Below are 22,369 nucleotides of genomic sequence, written 5' to 3' on the forward strand. Positions count from 1 at the left end.
GGGCAAGGTATGGTTCGTCCTGAAGGGCTGAAATCGAAAGGAGCGTCTCTCGTTTCCTCTGATAGATCGAGGTAAGGCTTTCTTCTTGTCCTTTGTTTCCACAAGTATTTTGTCTAGTGGGTCTCCAAACAACTTCTTCCCCTGGAAGGGATAGGATGACAGTATGACCTTGGATTGAATGTCGGCCTGCCAGGCTCTGAGCCATAACAGGCGTCTGGTGACGGTGGTAGATGCCATAGCCCTGGAACAGAAGGACATTGCGTTTAGAGTGGCGTCTGCTGTGAAGGTGCTGGCCTTCAACATCCTGTTTGCTCCCTCCAGGAGGCGCTTGCTGTTGTCGGGTAGCAATTGAATTAGTCTCCTGGCCCAGACCACTGAAGCTTGTGAAACTGTAGATGCGATGGCTGTTGCTTTGATTGCCATAGCAAGCGCCTCGTGGGTTCGTTTCAGGGCTATGTCACCCTTCTTATCCAGACTGTCTTTAATCGCCCTTTGTCCATCTTCTGACAGGAGGCCGTGAGATTGCAATGCGGCTACCGGTGCGTCCACAGCGGGAACCTGCAAGAGCTCGGTGGCAAAATTGGGAAGAGAATACAACTTCTTAACATTATTAGAGAAATGTTCGCACGAAGCTGGAGTGGCCCACTCAGCCTTTAACTGTCTTTCATAGAATTCAGGGAAGGGGAAAACTTTGGACTTCTCCTCTGATCTAGGGAAGAACTCTCTACTCCCCTTGGGCCTGTTCCCGGAGTCCCTAGGAGAGGCCTCTTCCTCCCCCCTGGATGGCTCTTGGAGCTCGAGGGCAGACAGAGTCTTTGCAAGAAGGTATTGATACTCCTCTGCCTGGAACAACCTGTTTGAGTGTTCACTGTTAGAAGACTCCTCATCCTGTTCTTCCTCAGAAAGGAAGTCCCCGCCATCAGATTCCTCACTAGGGGAAGGGATCTCCTCTATCCAGCCCCTTCCCCCCATAGTGGCATTGGATTGAGTCTTTCTAGCTGCCTTGGTGGGCCAAGGCGTTGTAGAGCTGGATCTCCCTTGGGAATCCTGGCATCCCCTGGAGCAGGAAGGCTGGGAAGGCTGGAGTTCTTCAGACTTCCGTAAGGCCAGGATCTCTTCTCTCATAGTGTGGCATAAAAAACCCATCACTTCTGGGGGCATAGATAAATAGGCGGCACTTACTTGGGCGTCCTAGGTTTCTGTCTCACGATTTTTTCCCATTTCTCCCGCCGGGAGGTTGGGAAGCGCGTTGGTCGGCTTAGGCAGGAAAACGCTAGCCGCGCTGTCGTTTGCCGCCAAAAGAAAGCTCCCTCCGTCGCTGTTGTTCGGAGGCTCTTGTTGCTTGGTTGAAGAGCTTTGCGGCGCCCTCTGCTGGAGACGGGCCCGTTTCTTTGAGGGCTGATCTTCGCTGGGAGCCATCTTCTCGCCGGGGAGCCACTCAGCCTCGCAAGGCGAGCCGGCGCTGGCTGAGCACACCCCTGCCATCGGTAAGACAGCTCCTGGAGGGTGGCTCGCCCTCTCCATAAAGCTCTCCTCCGAGTCTGACGAGGCTGCAGATGCCATCCTGGATCTTCAGCCTCCGATCTTCTCCTTGACTGTCCCCTCAGTAGAGGTAAAGGAGAAGGAGTGTAGAAATGAAGAAGTAGTAGTAGTTAAGGGGAAGAAAGAAAGAAAGAAAGAGAGAGAGAGAGAGAGAGAGAGAGAGAGAGAGAGAGAGAGAGAGAAATGGAAGGTGTAGGATAGAAAAAATTCAGAAAGGCAGTGCAGAGCTAGCCTAAGGTAAACTGCTCTCCCTGGAGGCAGGAAAGGAACTGGAAGCACAGGGGGTGTTCCCACATACAGCCAGGAAGTGGAAGAAAGATCAACTTTCCTGCCTCCCTGATTGGACAGTGGAAACACCCAGGATGTCCTCCGACTCAGAGGGAGAATTACCTTTACATCAATTAATCCCAAATGATTGTCTGCCTTTCTCACTGGGAATCATGGCAGATTACACAGAGTAAGTCTGTACTATCAAAAGAATGAGACAACAGTGCAATTAAGTTTTGGATCGTAGAAATCTGAAACCAATGAGAAATCTGAAACAGAGCTGAAGCAAAGCCTAAGTATTAACATGGCATCTTGACAGTTAATCTAAATAGTGAAAGGAAACAGAGAGGCTGGTTGGTAAAATAACATAGTTCCTTTCCACCTAATGAGTCTCTTCATGTGATTAGAACTTATAAGGGGTGCACTATGCCTTCACTCTGCAGAGTACCATTCATAAAGTTCCTTGCCTTGCCTTTAAGCCATGACTCTAACAGGCAAGGCAAGCCTTCCTACAGTCTTGGATATTTTAGCTTTACCAAACTTCCAAAATGGTTCTCTGGAATGTTCAATGAGACATTTCTCAATCTGACCTCTGATCAAACCAGCAGAATTAAACACTACACTGTCTAGGCTACAGGTGTGTCAATTGCTTTACAATAAAAATAAACCCATGACCAGTGGTATAAGGTAATGCTAAACCAACACCACCATAAGAAGAAAGGGAGAGGACTTTGGCCTCTTAATGCATGATAGTTTCATCTGCCAGTGAAGAAAATTCTTATGTAAGGCAGTGCCCAAGCAATTCACATTCCTGGTGTTTTCATATCCATGACAGATACTGTAAAACTAAGAAGCATATGAGAAGCATGGGCAAAAGATCATACACATAAGTATACTTAAGAATAATGCCAGCACAGAAGGTAACATGGTAGAACTGAGATCCAGAGGAGTCAGCCATGTTAGTCTGTAATTGCAAAATAATTAAGAGTCCAATAGCACCTTAAAAACTAACCAACTTTATTGTAGCATAAGCTTTTGAGAACCACAGCTCTCCCAACAGATCTTCGTCAGAACTGTTGCAATACACTTGTAGTTAAAAATGCAATAGATTTTAAACCTATTTTTCAGAAGGGCTAGTAAAATACTGAGGGCAACGGTGGTGGGTATTGAGCAGGTATGTACCACAAAAGCTTTAAAAGAATAGATACGATACAGTCAACAAGCAAGCAGATTTCTCATACATGACTTGCTTGTCCAGTGCAAGGTGGTAGTAGACTCACAAGGTAGCCAAAGAATAACAGCTTTTTTTAGAGACCAGGATAACAAGAGGCTGCCCTACAAGCTATGGATCCAGTGTTGTAAGGGAGTTGCAATACTCCACAGCAAGCAGCTGAAGGAGAAAGCATGATGATCCCTAGAAGACAGAAGTGGAAACTATTTCAAAAAGCAATAGAGCAAGAGTTAACAGCAGAAGATGACACACATGAATCAATATGGGAAAGTATAGACAGTGAAGGGAAAGGAATTAAAATGATTCCTGGATGAAAACCAGCTAGTGTTTCGCTAACTGTCCCATTCCATGGGATGAAATGCTAGGCTTCTGTTCCCAGTGTTAAAACCACTCTACCTCTTACATGATAAGTCTGATTCCCTTTATGGATGGCATTTGTAACAAAACAAAACACTATACATCTTTCCTTTAAGGAAACTTCTTAGAAGAAAGTGTGTTTTGGTCTCACTCAAGGTGCCCACTTCCTTGTGATAAAACTAATATTGTATTAAATCTTTAAATCAATTATACGGAGCATGAAGGAGGGCAGCTAGGATAAAAATTCATCAATATTCCACTTGCTTATTACACAGACAACTCACACAGCTTAGTTGCATCCCTTTATTACTTAGCACATCGCTGTGCTTGTGTAAGATGAACTTTGTTATCACTCACTGTGATACTCTTCTAGGTTTTCCCAAGACTAAACAAAAACGATTTCAGCCCTTTCTCAGTTCTAGCTAGCATCCAACATTCATTTTTTCTCTAAATTGGGAAAGAAAGTTCGAAGAGATTGTTAAATTATTTTCATGCTGCTGACCATAAGCAGACAATTCAGGGTCTCATTTAAGACATTTTTGTCTCTGTGGATTGCCTTTTCTTCCCCCTCCAACTTATTTTTGAATGACAGAATGCTTGGAAGCTCATTAAACCATAAACTACCTTTCTACTGTACACACACTGCTGGAAATCAGTGGTGAACTCTTAACATAATAATATCCTGTTAAAATGACTACTCATGAACTTCACAAATCTAGCAAGCTTCTAAGAAATATTTAAATAATATATGAAAGAAGTTTAACTTTTCTTCTTATCTCTACTTTTATGTAGTGTTCTGCATGGACTATCTAAGACTATAGTCATCACAACCTAATTTGACATGTGCCTCATTTGTTTCTAGTGAAATGCATTACTTAGAACTGGCTTGGTCACAAGTGTGGGGTCGGCGGAGGGAAAACAGCTGAACTGTTCATATCATGCTCCCTTCAACCATGAAGTAGGCTCCTTCACAGAACCTGAAAGCAGCATGAAATGGGCTTGACATGGAATGGGTTCGTCACACAGTCTTGTAATCTATTATGAAAAGTAAGAAAAGGAGCTAAGCAACTAGGAAACTCCAAATGGAAGCAAATCTTCGTTGGAAGAAATTGTGTATAGAAAATAACGTTTCCATCCCACCTCACTGAGGTATCAGTGCTTTCACATAAGCAACCAGAATAAACCAACATAGATGAAAATACCTACTAGATTAAAAAAAAGGTTCCAAATTTATTACTCCAGCATAGGATCTGGATTTCTACCTTTATCAGTGGTTTGAGGATAAATACTAGAGGTAAAGTATTGCAAGTTTTGTTCAGACTCTGCATTTCAATAGAGCAAGAAGTACCCAGGAAGACCAAGCGTCATTCAGAGACCTGAGGCCTTCAGCTGAGGGCACAGCCCTCCCAGACAACCATGCTGCTCCATTAACCTTCATTTCAGTGAAGTGTGCACAAGTGTCTCATAAAGCAAAAAGGCCTTGCTGCGGCAATATTGGGTAAACTGTCACAGAGTAAGCTTTCTCTGTCAACCCCCCTGTGCTGTCATTTTCCCTTTTCTTAACTAGCCATAAGAGACTGACAAAATTTCCAGTGCTTTTGTACCTACGTGTCCTTTTCAGAACAACTGCAGCTGCGCTTTAAAAAAAATAAATAAATATTAAGCATCAAGCACAACAAAATGTAATATAAATTCAAAACTGTTCTCTAGCTTTCTGATCAAGGCACAGTTTGGTAATTATGTATCTGATGAGCATCTATTCACTTTAGTGGGACTTGATGTCACCATGATTTGGCTACTGTATCATGGGAATTTTTAACTAAACATTAATCTGTACTGTGAACAAAGAGACGCCTCAGAGACTGCACATTTGGGGTGGGAGGGGATGTAACTTCTATCCGGTAAAATTTTCATTATATAAACAAATATATAAAAAACTATGGAGTATCCATCTTGGCAAGAAAAAAATCTAATGGAAAAATAAAGTTCTCTGTTAAGAGTCCATCAGTTCTCCATTGAAGCTGCTGCCATTGCTGCCTTCACATTCCCTCGCGTTGATGAAGTTAGTTCCTCAAACTCTGTGTTAAGTTTGCCAATCACCCATTCCAAGGCTTCTCGACCCTGTTAAAGAAAGCACAAGAACTTAGTAGATTCAGTATATGCAGTGCTACAGATAACACCTCTAAATCTTTCCTCTGTCAGATTCTAGAAGAGGACTTCTAATCCAAATTGTTTTATCCCCTTTGTGTTTACAGATACGTTTCTTAAGGCCTCACACTACTGAAATTCTACTAGCAGTAGAGAAAAAGTTTCAGGATGTTATACACTAGTGGTGATAAATACTACTGGTGCTGAGGCAGGAGGAGAACCCTGAACTGGAGTTGAAGTGACAGCAAGAGGATCAAAGGCACAACAGTCAAAACACTGTAACTAGTCATACAATACCAGCCAAACTACAAAATCACAGGCTAATTGTATTGTATGATCCATGATTAAATCTGTTTGGCTAGGCAGAATCTAACAAGGCACCTTTGAGTTTTGATTAGCACTACATACAGATTTCCTTAACAGCTATTTCTAAAAACAGTCCCAACATGCCTGTCTGAGACCTTATGCATAGAGCACATTTCTAATCCAATTATCCTGTAATAATACTTACTGTAAATAAACCATATAAACAGTTTGTTTCACTACGCCTACACCCACCCAAACATCTGCTTCTTTCCATCTTATTTTTTACATCCAGCCCCAAAAACAGTTGTGTGACTTAAGATCCTGTATGCCATTTTTGGAAAATTATTTAGTCTTAACAATGGGTATTATTAGCTCTACTTAACTATCCTATTTTACTTTTTCTCCTGAAGCACTAAGAGTTGGATCCAGTGATTTTCTTTTGCTGAGTGATAGGGTTGCGAGCTCCAGGTTGGGAAATTCCTGAAGATTTTGGGAGTGGAGCCTGGAGAGGGCATGGCTTGAGAAGGGGAGAGACCTCAGCAAAGAGTAAGGCCATTAAGTCCACCCTCCAAAGCAGCCATTTTTTGCAGAAGAACTGATCTCTATAGCCTGGAGATCAGTTGTAATTCTGGGAGATCTCCAGCCACCACCTGCAGGCTGGCAACCTTACTGAGTAGCAGAAGGGAATCACAGGTACCAACTCTAATTATTTGCCTTGCCACTGAAACTCAGTACAGTTTAGTAGTAAGAAAGCAAGTAAAAGCATTTTTACAAAAATTTAACTTAGCTAGATCTAAATCCTCCACCCAGGCTTATAAAGAAACCAAAACATGAAAGAGTCTGACACCCAGCCTACACCCCTTTACATTAATAATAGAAATAGCCAGCAACTCATTGTAATACCAACAGAGAATAAATACAAGCTGCCTGATCAAGTGGAACTTGCCACAGCATACAAGAAATCCCTTTGTAAGCCAGCTATGCAGTAACAAGAATATTCTCCCTCCAGCTCCACCAGATTTTGATCAGGTGTTTGGCAGTACAACCCTAAACAGGGTTATGTCGTTCTAAGTCTACAGAAGTCAATGGGCTCAGAGGAGTGTAACTCTTGTTTAGGATTGCACTGGAAATGCTGTTACATATTCCTCACCACTTGGAAAGCCCTTTGTATTTACATAGTGATATCTTGCTCCTGAACTATCATTGTGGTTATCTGGGCTATGGCTAATCCTTTTGAAATATAATCTTAAGAGCTGACTACATTATGCAAATAATAAGCACAAATTTCCTTACTAAATCCCTGATCTCACAATCTGTATTGCCTTCATGGAGAACATGAATGGCCCTGAACAACTAGTGATGCTTTAATCTTGTGATACAGCATTTATAGCTTGTTTACTTACATGGCAATATGTCTGCACAGAGGCTAATTTGAATTAGTGCAATCCATGCATCAAATTGATTAAAAAATATGTAGCACTCTCATTTGATAGGCCAGTGGTCACTCTAAGCTCTTAAAATCACCTCAGCTCCTCTCCTTTTTAAAATTAAACTGACCATTCTATAGAGATAGATCAAGATGGGTAGCCATGTTAGTCTGTCCGTAGCAGTAGAAAACAGCAGGAGTCCAGTAGCCCCTATAAGACTAACAAAATTTGTGGTAGGGTATGAGCTTTCATGAACTACAGCTCTGATTTGAAGAAGTGAGCGTGGCTCACAAAAGCTCATACCGTACCACAAATTTTGTTAAGTCTTATAGGGGCTACTTGCTTTTTTCTATTGCTACAGACAAACACGGCTACCCATTCTGATCTACCACAAATTTTGTCAGTCTTATAGGTGCTACTGGACTCTTGCTCTCTTCTACTGACCATCATTCTGTATGAGCCATTTATAAATAGATTTTGAAATTGTTGCTTGCCTTCTTCAACTTATATTTTGGGTGGGGGGAGATAAACAAGTAGAGAACAGACAAAATTTGCATTGATAGTAACTGTGCACCAAAGGCAAATACAACGCATATACCTACATTTTAGAAGTGCCTTGTTTCTCAGTGAGAAAGGCAGACATAAATATAATTCCTTTTTGTGTCTTAGTTTTTTTACTCATGGCTTGGGGGGGCAGTTGATGTTAAAGGTACATGTGTAATAGGCAGCGGTCAAATTCATTTAGGGGTTTCTCCATGGAAAAAAATTTGTGAAACACTGCTGTAAAGCAATGCAATCAAATAGCATGAGATCTAATAAGCTATGCAATAGGACAGAGTCAGTACCAAAAAAGTATCAGATCTGATATCAGTAATGCAAAAAAATAGAATTATCAATGGAAAACAATGTATTAAGAGCAGGATAATGCATACAACGCACAGACCCTTCTCTCATTTTAAATATTGGCATCTGTAACTAGGGAAGAATGCTGAGGAATTTTCTGTTACATATGCCTAGTCCCTCACCCAACAAAACTACATCGTTCAGGGTTTTCTGCAGAAAAGGAATAAATCCATAGCTTAGATGTATCTCTAAAAACAAACCTCTTCTCTCAGTGAGGTTTACATGGACAGCTACAATTTTTATTTACTTTTTTTTAAAATACAGAAACAAATGCAGATTGATTTTTAGACAGTCTAATCCTGGACCCAAACCAGCCAGCTTCGGCTCCATCCTTTAGCCCAACAACATTTTGAACACAGTCTGGATCTGGAATCAAAGTACAATGCAAGATAATAGTTTCCCAACCCTACTGTAATTTGCTGAGAGCAGAATTCACATGATCACTGCAGAGTGGCGAGCGAAGGCTGTCACTTTCACAGCAGGAGAGTTCCTGATAATAAATGATCAGCTGCACACTTTAAGGGACATTGCAAAATAGAATGTCTAGTTACATTAAACATTAATTCAAATTGGATCATTACAGTAAATGACCCTCATTGTGGTCCACAGTAATTTTCCTGAGTCTGAAGCAAAGCAAATCTTGTTCTGAGAACAATCTACAAAACTCCCTGAGACAAAACAATCTGGTTTGAGTTGATTCCAGTCTAAAGAAGCCAATCCACATTAAGTCACTGCAGCTTTCTGAAAACAGGATCCTGAGGATTCCAGAGTCTCTGCAGCATTTCTTGCAAGGACTGACTACTTGTTCTTGTACAAAGTCACTCAGGGACAGATACCAGAAGAACCAGGAATGAACTCCAATGTGTTTTGTATTGCTAGATAGCAGCCACGCTGGCTCCAATTTGGATCAGGGCCATGGCATAAAGGAAACATAGAAGGCTTAACTTCTCCCCCATTTCCCAAATGTCTGCTCAATGAAGCCAATAGCAGGAGGGGCATTTGAAATCAAGAAAATGGCATGGAGGGAAGGGTTCAAGCATTCTCTTGTGGCTACTATTTAGCAACAACAAATGTGTTGAAGATCCACTCATGGATATTCCCATGCCCTATCTTGTTTGACCCAGAAAGAGTGATTTAATTTCATTCTACTGCTTTGCAGTATCAGCAAAACATATTCTGACAGAGGATTGGTTTACAGAATTTCTAATGTACCTTAAAAACAGCATATTAGTTTTTATGACTTCAAGCAAGCACATTAAACAACTAAACCATGCACCCAAAATGTTAATGCATATGGCAATAGTACTATAAGCACACAAAACAAAAGATAAAAATAACATATTTTTAGTGGCTAGAATTTTAAACACTTTTATACTTAAATATTAAAATTTGCCTTAATTATTTCAAAGGTGGAACAGTAAAACTGAAAGCATACAGAGCAACTGTCAATTTTTTAGAATATATACACACACTCCAAATTCTAATACATTTAAGAATGACACAACACTATGATATATTGCTGTTTGGTCTCTGCAAGTGGATAGTAAAAAGTCCAAGTAAAGGACTAAACTATCATTTCAAAGTTGGTAGCAAACTCATAACGAACTGTTAGAGGACATCTAACTAAACAAGATCAGTTTGTGATGTGGTAGATGGACTAGAATCAGACAGGGCCAGGGCATTCTGGAGGGGAGTATTTTCCCCATGCCACTTGCCTCAATTTAACTCTCATCACAACACAACACGAGCTGCTTTTGCTTCATGGAAGAATATATACAGATATCTGTATGTTTTCCCTATAAGGCAAGTGGCAGCTTTTGTAAAGGGGGGGGGGGGTAGATTGAGAAAACAGAATAGGAATGAGGAGAAGGTTTAACTCCACAGCACCACTGTGGTTCCAACTGAATTTCCCTCCCCCATAGAAGATGCTTTAAAAACAATGCGGGTGACCTGACAGCAGCTTTCCTACTCAACATCTGCAAGAACCTGAGTACTAAACAAAGCAGATGTTAAACATGCCTCTGAAAACTGTACATTTGTGCTATTATTATTGCAACACAGAACTCTGTATTAAAATTAAATAGCAGTGTTTTAGAATAGATCTGCTCCTGCCTATGTTTTAAGCCACCTTGAAAGCTAGAGCCAATGAGGACAAAGTAGACACTGGTGTGGTAGAAGTACTCCATAAAGCAAGAGCTAGACAGGATGCATAACTGATGCCAAAAATAGCAACCCGGAGCAGTCTCTTCAGTACCTCTCTCATGATAACGTCTAATAAAAGATGAGTAATGGGACGTAATCATATGGATATTTTATCTGCCCTCAAAGGGATGTTATTTTCAGTGACAGCCGTGGACCTCCCATCTCATCTAGCTCCAGCCTACGTACCATCTTAATGAGATAATCTGACACCATATTTGTCTTTTTACCATGAGAGACAAAAGTGCATGATCAAGAACTACCAGTCTGCCCAAGCAGTGACAATACTGTGTTCCTACACTGGTGACAAGGTACTGAGTAAGCCTATACCACAAGTCAGATATAACTGGCACCACTAGCAACCTCTATTACACCAAAGGCAGTGCAAATCTTGGATCAACACATCACCCTAAGCAGTTGCTTTACATACTCCCAAAATGTTTTTAATCAAACTTTGTATCTAATCAGCATCCCACATATTCCTAGAACAGAAGAGTGAACTTTGGGGGGGGGGGAATCTCTCAATTGCCTTCTGCCAAAACCTTTAGAAGTCACCAATGCATCCCAATTCCCATATTAAAAAGAGTAAGGGTGCAGTTCCTGGATATGCAATGTGTGTATATATATATATATATATATATGAGGCATGCAAGTTTTTCAAGTAACATCACAACAACATGCACAGATTTGCTAGAAGCTGAAAGGCTGTACTGAGATAACAAATGCTGGTATTACCACTAGTTAGTATAAAGTGCAGCTGTAGAAAGAGACTGCTAGCTTAGAGCACTTTCAGAATGTTGAATTGTCCACTCAATAGCATCCCACCCCTGGAGTAACACAGAAAAGATTTACAACTTATGGCATTAGGTTCTTCCAGCATCTTTCCAAATACAATCTTGCAATCTCAAGAGCCCACAGCAAAGAAAACATTTTTAAATATCAGAGTAAATGTGTCAAGCAATATTCTAGAAGATTTTCATGTGTCAGAGAAGGATTTGAGGGCACCCATAGCCAAGGCAGAGATAAGCACAGCTCAAATGAGCACACATGTTCATGCCATCATAGCCTAAGGGCCACTTCATGTTATCGAATTGCTGCATAGCGACTTCCATGTAGAAATCTGGTAATGTTGCTAAATGAAGTTGCCTTAGGATGCTAAAATAAAGACAGTGAGAAGAGTTCATATTCTTTTGTAAAGTAATTTGACAAGGCAATCAGAGATGGTGTGTCGTTTTTAACATAAAAAGATTACATAGCATAGCAGCACATTTGCTCAACAAGACCAACAATTTATTGCTTTCTAAAGGGATAGACACACACATACCCACATCTTACAAAAGAAAATTGAAAACAGGGAATCAGTCATGTTCAGCTTGAGTCACAACTCAAATGAGACTGCTATGTCACACTCTTCCTGTATTCTTTCTATAGCTGAGCTATTTAGCTGTGGCTTTATGGTCCAGTCTACCCAAGCAGGCTCAGAGGTTCCATGGACTTACTCTGTAGTAAGCATACTTAGCATTATAACCTTAGAAAACTAAACAGGGAGTGGTTCTACCCTGAGAAAGCTCAAGGGTAGAAGATCACAGGAACAAAGAGTGAGCCTGTGCCATCAAAGCTGTCAACCTACATGAAAATCCTAATACTTGGCCTCTGTGACACCAACTTTTCTGAACTTCATTCAACTCTTCTGTCTCTACAAATAGAAATAATGATACTTAATCCTTCTAAGTTGCATACACTTTCCTTTAAAGGAAAAGTCACTTTTCACCAACTGCTCACCCCAGAAAGGATTAAAAAGAACAGGTCAGGGAACATAAATATATGGAGCAGAGGTCCATCAGTGGCTATTAGCCACAGGAGATAGATGGTATTCTCTTTGTGGGGAGGTGGTGCTCTGTTGTCTTGGTGCTGGAAGGAAGGCAGTGGGAGGGCTTCTGGTGTCCTGGCCTCACTGACAGTCCTTTAGATGGCACTGGATTTCTAGCCACTGTGTGTGACAGAATGTTGGACTGGATGGGCCACTGGCCTGATCCAACATGGCTTTGCTTATGTTCTTAACACACGTTGGCAGTTTTACATAAGAAGTACTCACCAAACTGGGCTATTAGAATGTGTATTCACAGTATTGGACACAGAAGGAAATAAGAAGCATCTGCATATAACAGCCTCCTTTGTTATCTGGACATCAACTTGTACATATCAAGCTGTACACATTCTCATTTCTCTTACTTTCAATGCCAAAAGAGCAAAATAATTGGCCTTCCCATTTTGACAACCTACCCATCTTAAGCCACCACCATGGAAGCCTACAGTCTACCTGAAATATTATTCAGACCTCCGTATGAGGCAGGAAGCTACATCTCCTAACAGCGAGCCAACTATTTAGACCACTTGACCAACCTTAATTATTCCTGTTCCCCCTTCCAACTCTATGTTTTTGTTTCCCCATTAGGACCTAGTTATAGGCATCTTCCCTATGTAAATCAGAGGTCTGCAGTGCCTTTTTTGGACCTGTTAACACCTTTGGAATTCTGACACAAGGTGGTGGGCGCAACCACAAAATGGCCACAGTGGAGGTAGAGCAAGACACACAATGGAAACTCAAGTGCAGGGGCAAGGCTAGTGATTAAAATATATACATATACTGAGAAAGGAGTGAGAGAATAAAAACATCATTAGTAGTATCTGCCACCGAAATATTATTTTAATTTGAACAGCCAATCAGATCTCCAATGGCCAATCAGAAGCCCTGCTGAGCAGGAGCCACACCCACTTTGTAAAAACACAGACATTGGGTATCCCTGATCTAAATACTAATGGATCATCCACTATACCGCAGAGCAAATTGCTCCCACCAGCACTGAACAATTACCATGGCTACTGTATGTGCAAAACAATGAATCTTTGTGGTTGCTGACTTACAAGACTTCACATTTAATATAACAAAAATCATTCCTCATACTAAAAACAACTGGTCCCAATAAAGTTTTCTTAACTCTGAATACATTATTGTTCAACAGTATATTGCATTTGTGGACTGCTTTCTGACTTACAATGAAACAGAACTGACATTTCGGACTCTGTCAAAATCAAGTGAATCAGTGCATATGTGCATAATGCAATCATGTAAGCACCGAAAGCTTACTTGATTTAAGCCATAAATGAGCCACTTTGCCTAAGCAACAACCAATATACATATTTCATACACCTACCTTTCTAGCGTTGGAGGATATTGAGCTTGCCATTAAAGCTTCCAAGTAACTGCTGAGGCTAACACCTTTCACTGTAATAATTGCTTCTTGGGTTAGCACAGTTCTAAAAGAACAATTAAAATTGAATCAATACATAAATAATGCCTCATTGATTTAATATATTAACCCAAAAGGCAAAAAAAAGGACAACTTACTTTTCAGGGTTTTCAGGGTGCGGTGTATAAACTAATCGTTCATCAACTGATACAAGATTTGTAAGAGTAATCTGAAATGGGAGAAAAAAAGATTCATTTCCCCTTTAGGCTCAATGTCTACAATTGATACAGTCAAAATTAAAACTAGATTCTCTACTTTGATACTCAAAAAGCAACCTCTTTTCATATATGTTTGAGTTTGTCCCTGGCCCCAAGGAGGCCCGCCTCGACTAGAGCCAGAGCTTTTTCAGTCCTGGCTCCTACCTGGTGGAATGCTCTGTTTGTTTTTCAGCTGCTGTTACTGTGCTGCTATATCTAGTTGTACTGCTGTATTGCTTGTTAATAGCTGTATTGCTGCTGCAAGGCAAAGAGTACTGCTATTTTTATATGATGTTTTAATGTTTTAATATGGAACGTTTTTAAATGATTTTAAGGTTGTTATCCACCCTGAGCCCGCTTGCGGGGAGGGCGGAATACAAATATGATATAAATAAATAAATAAATAATAAACATGCATGCTTTTTTAAATAGATAGACCTCAGGTAGCACAGCAGAGTTATAGATGGCACTCAGCTCCACTAGCATGTGGTACAAGATGCTTTCATGCTAAGAGTTTCACCTGCTTTGGGAGTTTCCTCCCTGGAACCAGTGTCCATGCCATAGGGGAAGGGGTGAACTACTCTACAGTCTGAGAATCACTGATCTAATGCAGAGGAATCCGAGAAAAAAGTATGTATTATTATATGACATTTGACTCTGAATCCTTCCAGACAATTTCTGTAAGACAAGTAATCCCCACAGTTTCTATCGATATGATCCTTGCTATTCATCAGAAATTTTATCTTCTACCCCAAAGGATTCTAATCCTGTTCTAATTGAGATTTTAGTGCTGATTTTATCTGCTGTCGTATTTGTTCCATTTTATTATTCTGTTCTAATTGGTTTAATACTGTGATTTAAGTTAATTCTTAAACTTTATTTTATGTGCTAATTTTAGGTGGCAGTTTGGAGTGTCACACTTGTAGCAGAAAGGAGGGACTTTCTAAAATTAAATTTTCATAACAAATTAATAAATATTTGGTGTAAACAGAAAACACTTATCTGCCTCCAGCTTTAGTTTTACAATGCCATGCATCTGTCATAGGACAGCCTTAAATGGATTAGAAGAGAATGATACATGCTACTTAGGATTCCCAATGGGGACAAAAGGTGGGATATAAATAAATGAATAATTAAATGGGCAGTGCACTGAAATGGCAATCAGGAATTCACATTTCCTACAAGCAAATGCAAAATACATTACTTCATGTAATTGCTTACATTAGTGGAACATAGCACCATTTTCTTTTCCATTGGATCTACCACAGAATGTTCTTTAATATATGTAACAGTTCTACTTGTTCCCAGAATCTAAAAAAGAAGCACAAAGATAGGGATCGAAATGGACACGGATGAACATATCAAAGATTACTTTATTCCCGTAAAGTATATTATGGTGAGCCCTGTCTGAACAAATGTCCCATTGTGCTTATTTCTCTGAAGGCTTGTTCAGAATGGAAACACACAATTTGAGCATTTAATACTACAGCTGTTCACAATGCAGTCAATAAGATGTCCGCTGAAAAGGTACAAAAAACGTATGTCATAGTTCTGAATGTCATCTACTTCTAATAAAAATCCCACTCACTGTTTCAGAGTATCACTGCCCACAATTATTCAGTCTATAAGCAAAAATCTAGTGGAACCTTAAAGACTAATAACATTGAACAAAAGCAAGATCTTCAACGACAGACCAACACTGCTACCCATCTGAAACAATGCTGAACAAGGTGCTACTAGACTCCTGTTTATTTTTACTGCAATATGCCAATATGACCATTACTCTAAAATTATTTCATTCATAAAAAGCTTACAGCTTTAACAATACTTGGCAGTCCCCATTCAGTGCTCAGAAGTCGGTGACTGTGCAACCTTCCCTGATTATCAAGGCTTCGGTCCAGAACATCAACTCCTACCACAGAAGGGTTCATGGGATTGGGATACTTTCGCATAGCAGCTTTTATTACAGTATCCCATGGATGTCTAGGAAAAATGAAACAGAAGAGAAATAACTAATACATGTTTAAGAATTCAATACATGCAATACCAGTCCAAAACAAATGTCTTGGATTTGCATTTTCAGAAATGTCAAATACACATACTAAAAACACAGCAGCAGATATTTTGATCAGCAAATGAGAATTTACATATTAAATTCAAAATATTAACTCTTGGAACACAAAACCGTGCAAACTTTATGCATGCTTGATGTATAGAATAAAGTATTTTTTTTAAAAAATAGTGCAGTATAGTGGTTAGAATGTTGGACTAGGACTGAGAGACCCACATTTGAATCCCCACTCTGCCATGGAAGCTAAGTGACCTTGTCTGAGGCCCACACTCACAGCCTAATCTACCACCAGGTTGTTGTGAAGATAAAATGGACAAGGAGAAAATGTTTTAAACCACTTTCACTCTGGAACACCAGATCACAGAGTCATATTATTTGATGTGCATGCTAGGTCCTGAGCACCTCTAGATTCACATCTCTACTCACATCTAGACTCAGCATCTAGTGGCATGGAGAACTTAGCGTATGGAATAGCCTGGTTACAAATATGGCGATTCTGATTCAGCAGCAATCTATTATCCATCTCTGTAACCACAGCAGCTTGAAGTAAAATGGATCAGATCACCTATAGCCCCTCAATGAGCTCTGAAGTACACATGATCCCTCTGTATTCTTTACACTGACAGCAAGGTGAAAACCTAAATTCAAAATTCAGCAAGCCTAAAAGACAAATTCAAGGAACTGCACTCTTAGAAGGGTACTCTTCTCAACCATGGATGCACACCGGGAAGTTCAAATAAGGAGCTTGCAGACTTTTTTGCAGGACTGTTATATAACAAGTAAAGCAGCAAAACATTCCCACAAGTGATAGCCCTCAGTCTTTTCCAGTACCGCCAAGACCTTGAGGGATACATGTTAAGAGTAGCAGAAATGAACTTAAAGGAAAATATGTATACATTTTACCCTTTGGCTCCTCTAAGTAGCTAAAGAACCAAGACAGTAATCATAGACAAACACAGGGCCAGTGCCAGCAATCCAAATGTAAATATGTCAGTGCATACAAACCCTAGAATGTCATGTAGTCTAAGTTACAACTCAACTAGCAAGCTTCAGACCATGGGGATAAGTCTGTCAAAGAGGACCTATTCTTGAGCCACAGCAGCCTGCTCTATAGACTATTAAAACACTACTGCTTCCTCCTACCAATGGACATAAATACCTCTCTGCTGATGAAGCTTTTGACATCTCAATATAATTCATGTAACAGCCCAGCCCTGTTTGTGTTTACTTAGAAATAGGGTTCTTAGTAGATCATATACTGAACATGCGTGTGATGTGGTAGCTAAAAAGGCAAAAGCAATTTTAGGCTGTATCAACAGAAGTATAATGTCCACAAAAAGCGATGGTCTCGCTTTACTCTGTACTGGTTAGACATTATTTGGAATACTGTGGTCATTCTGGGGCACCACAATTTAAGAAGAACATTAACAAGCTCTGGAACATGTCCAACGGATTGCAACAAAGATGGTGAAGGGTCTGGAAACCAAGTCCTATGAAGAAAGATTGAAGGATCTGAATATGTTTAGCCTGGAGAGGAGGCAACTGAGTGGTGATGTGATAGCCCTCTTCACGTATTTGAAGAGTTGACACATAGAAAAGGAAGCAGAGCTGTTTTCTGTTGCCTCAGAGGTTTAGATCAGAAACAACAGGTTAAAATTAAAGAGTTTTCGGCTAAACATTAGGAAGAACTTCCTGACAGAGTGGCTTCTCAGTGGCTTCCTCAGGAGGGGGGGGGGCTCTCCTTCCTTGGAGGTATTTAAAATGCAATACGGCCACTTGACAGCAATGATGATTCTATGATTCCATATGAATGTATGCAGCTCAGGAGAGGAGGGTGTAAAAGGCTGAACTGGAGCTTGGCTCTAGGGGCCCTTCATTACATGTCCCAGGGTACTTCCAAACTTTGGGGTCAGGAAGTAATTTCACTGCAGGTCATGCTAGCTAGGGATCCTGGAGAGTTTTTGCCTTCCTCCTGTCATAGAGCAGCAGTCACTGGGGGAGGTGAGGAGGAGAGTTAGCTTTGAATTCCCTGCATTGTGCAGGGGGTTGGACCAAATGACCCTTGGTAATTCTTTCCAGCTCTATGTTTCTACATTTCTCTGTGTCTGATTAGGTTCCAAGTGTGTTAATATTTGCTCCCAGTAATAATAACAACAACAACATTCAATTTATATACCGCCTTTCAGGACAACTTAATGCCTACTCAGAGCAGTTTACAAAGTATGTTATTATCCCCACAACAAACACTCTGTGAGGTGGGTGGGGCTGAGAGAGCTCCAGAGAGCTGTGACTAGCCCAAGGTCACCCAGCAGGCTTCAAGTGGAGGAGTGGGGAATCAAACCCGGCTCTCCAAATTAAGAGTCCCGTGCTCTTAACCACTACACCAAACTGGCTTTACTGTATTTTTGCACAAGTCCTGCAGAAAAATATGTGGAAAAACAGCACAAATCATTTCTTTTCATTCAGAGAATACTTCCTGCTACAGAACTGAAGGATTTTCATCCAATTATAAGAATACCTGCAGAATCATTCACTAATGGAGAAGTGGCAATTTTCATCAATCCCCATGCCTGCAGCAGGCCTCCAATTTCCCCTTCAAGTTGTTCCTTGAGGTCACTTGTCTCCAAACAAAGCAGTTCAGGTGGCATATGGGGCCACAATGGAAAGCAAAGGCAAATGAAGTCACCTCCACTGACAGAAACCCTTTTGCCAGTGAATATTTTTGGCAGAATCTAAGCTATTATGCTAGACTGCCACAATGGTGTATTACCGATGTCATAGATCCAGAGGAGTTAGCCGTGTTAGTCTGTAGTAGCAAAATCAAAAAGAGTCCAGTAGCACCTTTAAGACTAACCAACTTTATTGTAGCATAAGCTTTTGAGAATCACAGTTCTCTTCATCAGATGCATGGAGGGCAAGAAGAAACTGGTCAGATATAGAGGAAGAGAGGGGAGGGCGGAGTAGATGCAAACAGCTCCTTCTGATATGGAGATCAGTTACTTTTGATAATGAGATAACCATTCATAGCCCCTATTCAGTCCCAGCTTGACATAGTCCCTATTCAGTCCCAGCTTGACAGAGTCTGTCAAGTTACTTTTGGTAATAAGATAACCATTCATAGTCCCTATTCAGTCCCAGCTTGACAGAGTCTGTCAAGTTACTTTTGATAATGAGATAACCATTCATAGTCCCTATTCAGTCCCAGCTTGACAGAGTCTGTCAAGCTGGGACTGAATAGGGACTATGAATGGTTATCTCATTATCAAAAGTAACTGATTTCCTTTACAGGAGCAAACTGATCTCCATATCAGAAGCAGTTGTTTGCATCTACTCCTCCCTCCCCTCCCCTCCTCTATATCTGACCAGTTTCTTCTTGCCCTCCATGCATCTGACGAAGAGAACTATGATTCTCAAAAGCTTATGCTACAATAAAGTTGGTTAGTCTTAAAGGTGCTACTGGACTCTTTTTGATTTTGTTACAGATGTCATGATTCAGTACAAGCTACTAACTAAATTTGGTCTGGCATGTTTAGGCCACAGACTGCTACCCTACTTATCTTTGGAGATATGACAGACATTATTTCCAGTAATACCAAACAAGGTTTTCTTACTTTTAGTACTGCCAGCCTTTTACAAGCTGTGGCCCAGTTTGCCTCTTTGCAAAATTTCAGCAGGGCACAGTCATGAAGTTAAACTGGTAGAAGCAAAGAAGAGATGTGGCAACAATCCCTTCTAATTCCAGCGCTAATTTCCTGTTAGATTGCTAGGTCCAACAATTTCAACACTACATTCATGCTCCTGAGCAGCAAAGCCCATTTATTACTCAGTTCATTGCAAATATCTTATTTTTAACAGGGAGGAGAAATCACCCAATCTGGCAACTGCTCTAACCCATGCTCCAGACAAGGCAATATAGTCTTACTGAATGCTGAAGAATGGAGCTAGTCTCAAGAGTGACGCTTCCCCAGCAAAGCCTCCAGGTCTCCTAAGCAGACATTAGGAAGACCTATTCACACCCTGCCAGCAGTATGTGTGGCAACTGGAACGTGGTTTATGCACATGGGAGTATTTTTAGAAACCAATCCTACCGGAAGAGCTGCTGTAGAATAGTGCTTAAGCAGCTAGATTGCAAATCAGCATGCTGCTAGTTCGAATCCCATTACAGCCATGAGCTTAATAGGTGGCTGTAGATAAGGCACTCCTCTCAATACTAGCTGAATTGTGAGGATAACAATACTGACTTGTTTGCTGCTCTAAGCAGGGCACTAATCTATCTAGAAAAGCCATATATAAACGCAATTATTACTCCTACGCAGTGAAGGCTTGCTGCCTTAATACGCCCTTGGCAAAAGGAGAGACTCCCTTTTGTCCCAAATAGCTCAGCTCCTTCCCAAGGAGGAAGATGAGGAAAGTTCCATGAATGGATCAACGTCCTCTCTTCTCCAGAGGACAGAAACAAAGAAAGCAGGGAGACCGGCGCCCCTCGGAACAACGCGACGCACTCCAGCCACTCCGTATCCGGGGCGGTGCTCAAAGCAGGGCTCGCTCGTGACCGCGTTTCTTCAGTGCATCTGGCGACGCCGGGAGGGGGCCGCGGCCTGAGAAATCGGTGGGAGGCGCATTTATTGACCAGGCCCCCCTCCCATTTCTAAAAACAAGCAAGGAGGAGGGGGAGCCAAGGCACCCCAGACAACGCGGGCGACCATTCCCAGGCGCAGAGCTCCTACGCGCCGCGAAGGAAAGGGGGCGCTGTGGCGCGGGGCTCCTAAAGCCGGGCGGGCTGCGTGTGGAGCCGGGACTGAGGCTCCCGTAGCGAAAAGGAAGAAGAAGCGAAGCATGCGCCGGAGGGGGGCGGGGAGGCTACAGAGGCAACTTGGCATCCCTGCCCCGCCCTCCCCCTTACCCGAAGATGTGCTCCGAACTCCAGATCTTCATCCCGAGGGGCTTCAGAAGGCGGAGGCGGCGACAGCAGCTCAGTGGAAGGAACCGGCTCCTCCGACCCAAGGGGAAAGGGGCGGAGCTTCTTCTCCGGAAAAGGGACGGCGATGACGGCAGTGCCTCAACCGGCGTCACCTAGACTGGGCGCCCTCTGCGTCAGATAAGCGGTCCCGCCCCCATTGCGCTTCGCCGCTCTTAATTCGCACGAAGGTGGGGAGTGAAGAACGACACCTGCGTATGAGACGCGCTGACCTCTACACAGCGCCTGTCCGGTTAAGATCTCCAGGACGGTGCGTGCTGACGTCACTGTCCTTCCTACGGCTCGTCGACTTTGCTCCGCAAGAAACACGTGATCTCTGGCAAGCGCTTCTAGGTCGCAACGCGTGTGCCCCATCAGGTGACCGCCTGGCGCTGCCAGCGGGCTTCTAAAGTTGTCCTTGAAGCGACGCGCGTGGGTGCCGCCTCAGCGTTTTCATCCTTTCCCCATTCTCCACCACCGCCTCCGTTAATAAAATCAGCCTACACCCTTCGTTAAAGGAGAGGAGAACAGCCCCAAATCTTCAAATGTGGCTCCCTTTGGTTTCCTGGCATGTAACTGAACGTGTGAACGGGCTTCATTGCTCTGCGTGGTGCTTAGTCTCCTGGGGTGGTGCCTTTTTTCTCCAACGTGCGAGTGGGTGAGCGCAATTAAAGCCGCTTTCCAGGGGCAAGGTTATTTAAACGCCCATGAAACGTGGCTGCTCCGATGGAGAAATGCAAGGAAAATATTCCTCGGGTGACCTGCATGGCCTCAAGTCTAAAAGCACAAAGTGGGCCGCTTTCCTGAAACAGTTCGTGGCAGTGCCGATGTTCAACTATTGCAGCTGGGGGGTTGGGGAAATGCCGCCTCCTTTCCCAAGACCGCTGGATTATCACAGAATGCACCATGCGGACGCGCACACCCAGGCTGCGCTACAGCCTCTCTTTAATCGTAGCTAGGAGTGCTCCCCCAAAGCAAGTCCGCGCCGACGGCGCCCCCCACCCCACCCCCGAGCGGTGCCAGCTCTGTGCAGCTAACGAAAACGCAGCTCGAAACCCGGCGGCCGTGGTACTCCGATCCAGAGAGCCGTTAAGTTCAGCCCGGTTCCCTGAGCCGAGCCTGAGCAGGTGCCGCAGGCTCCCTTCCGTTCCAGCTCACCTTTGCTGGAGGCCCCTCCCTTTCCTGCTCCGCCGCTGTAACCTCTGTGCGCCCTCTGCGCTGCTCAGGCTGCCTCGGGCGGGGCGCCCCACCTGCCTCGTCACGGCCTGGGCTGTGTCAACGTGACTCAGCCGAAAGGAGGGGGCAGGAATTCCGAGACGCGGCGAAATGCCGGGCGGGCCTCTGGAACCGCTGGCGGCGGGGCTTTTAAACGGACGAGGGTTGCTGCTGTTTCAGAGAAAGCTCCCGTGAACTTGGGGGATATTTTTTCATCAGTCAACATGTACGGGATTGG

The 22,369-nt window shown here is 42.5% G+C and overlaps 1 protein-coding gene across 2 annotated transcripts; it reads right to left on the reverse strand.

Annotated features, from left to right (window-relative positions):
- Positions 1 to 4,603: 4,603 nt before the first annotated feature.
- On the reverse strand, positions 4,604 to 21,376 carry PRELID3A (PRELI domain containing 3A). Of its 2 annotated transcripts, XM_054984552.1 has the most exons (6): positions 20,863 to 21,376; positions 15,703 to 15,871; positions 15,110 to 15,199; positions 13,790 to 13,860; positions 13,596 to 13,698; positions 4,604 to 5,518 (listed from the first exon to the last, which is right to left on the reverse strand). In XM_054984552.1, exons 1-6 carry the CDS (start codon positions 20,892 to 20,894, stop codon positions 5,402 to 5,404), a joined length of 582 nt encoding a protein of 193 aa, XP_054840527.1. In that variant the 5' UTR covers positions 20,895 to 21,376; the 3' UTR covers positions 4,604 to 5,401. The 2 variants fall into 2 exon arrangements, with proteins under 2 accessions (XP_054840527.1, XP_054840528.1); XM_054984553.1 differs by lacking the exon at positions 15,110 to 15,199.
- Positions 21,377 to 22,369: the final 993 nt, after the last annotated feature.

This window comes from Eublepharis macularius, chromosome 7, assembly GCF_028583425.1.
Source record: "Eublepharis macularius isolate TG4126 chromosome 7, MPM_Emac_v1.0, whole genome shotgun sequence".
NCBI lineage: Eukaryota > Metazoa > Chordata > Lepidosauria > Squamata > Eublepharidae > Eublepharis > Eublepharis macularius.

What these genes read in the sequence shown, in the direction of transcription:
- PRELID3A (XM_054984552.1), bottom strand. Translation starts at nt 20,894, where the DNA reads ATGAAGATCTGGAGTTCGGAGCACATCTTCGG. An exon ending in AGTTCGGAGCACATCTTCGG is followed by an intron (nt 15,872 to 20,862) that starts GTAAGGGGGAGG and finishes CATTTTTCCTAG; the next exon opens with ACATCCATGGGATACTGTAA. An exon ending in CACCCTGAAAACCCTGAAAA is followed by an intron (nt 13,699 to 13,789) that starts GTAAGTTGTCCT and finishes TTGTTCTTTTAG; the next exon opens with AACTGTGCTAACCCAAGAAG.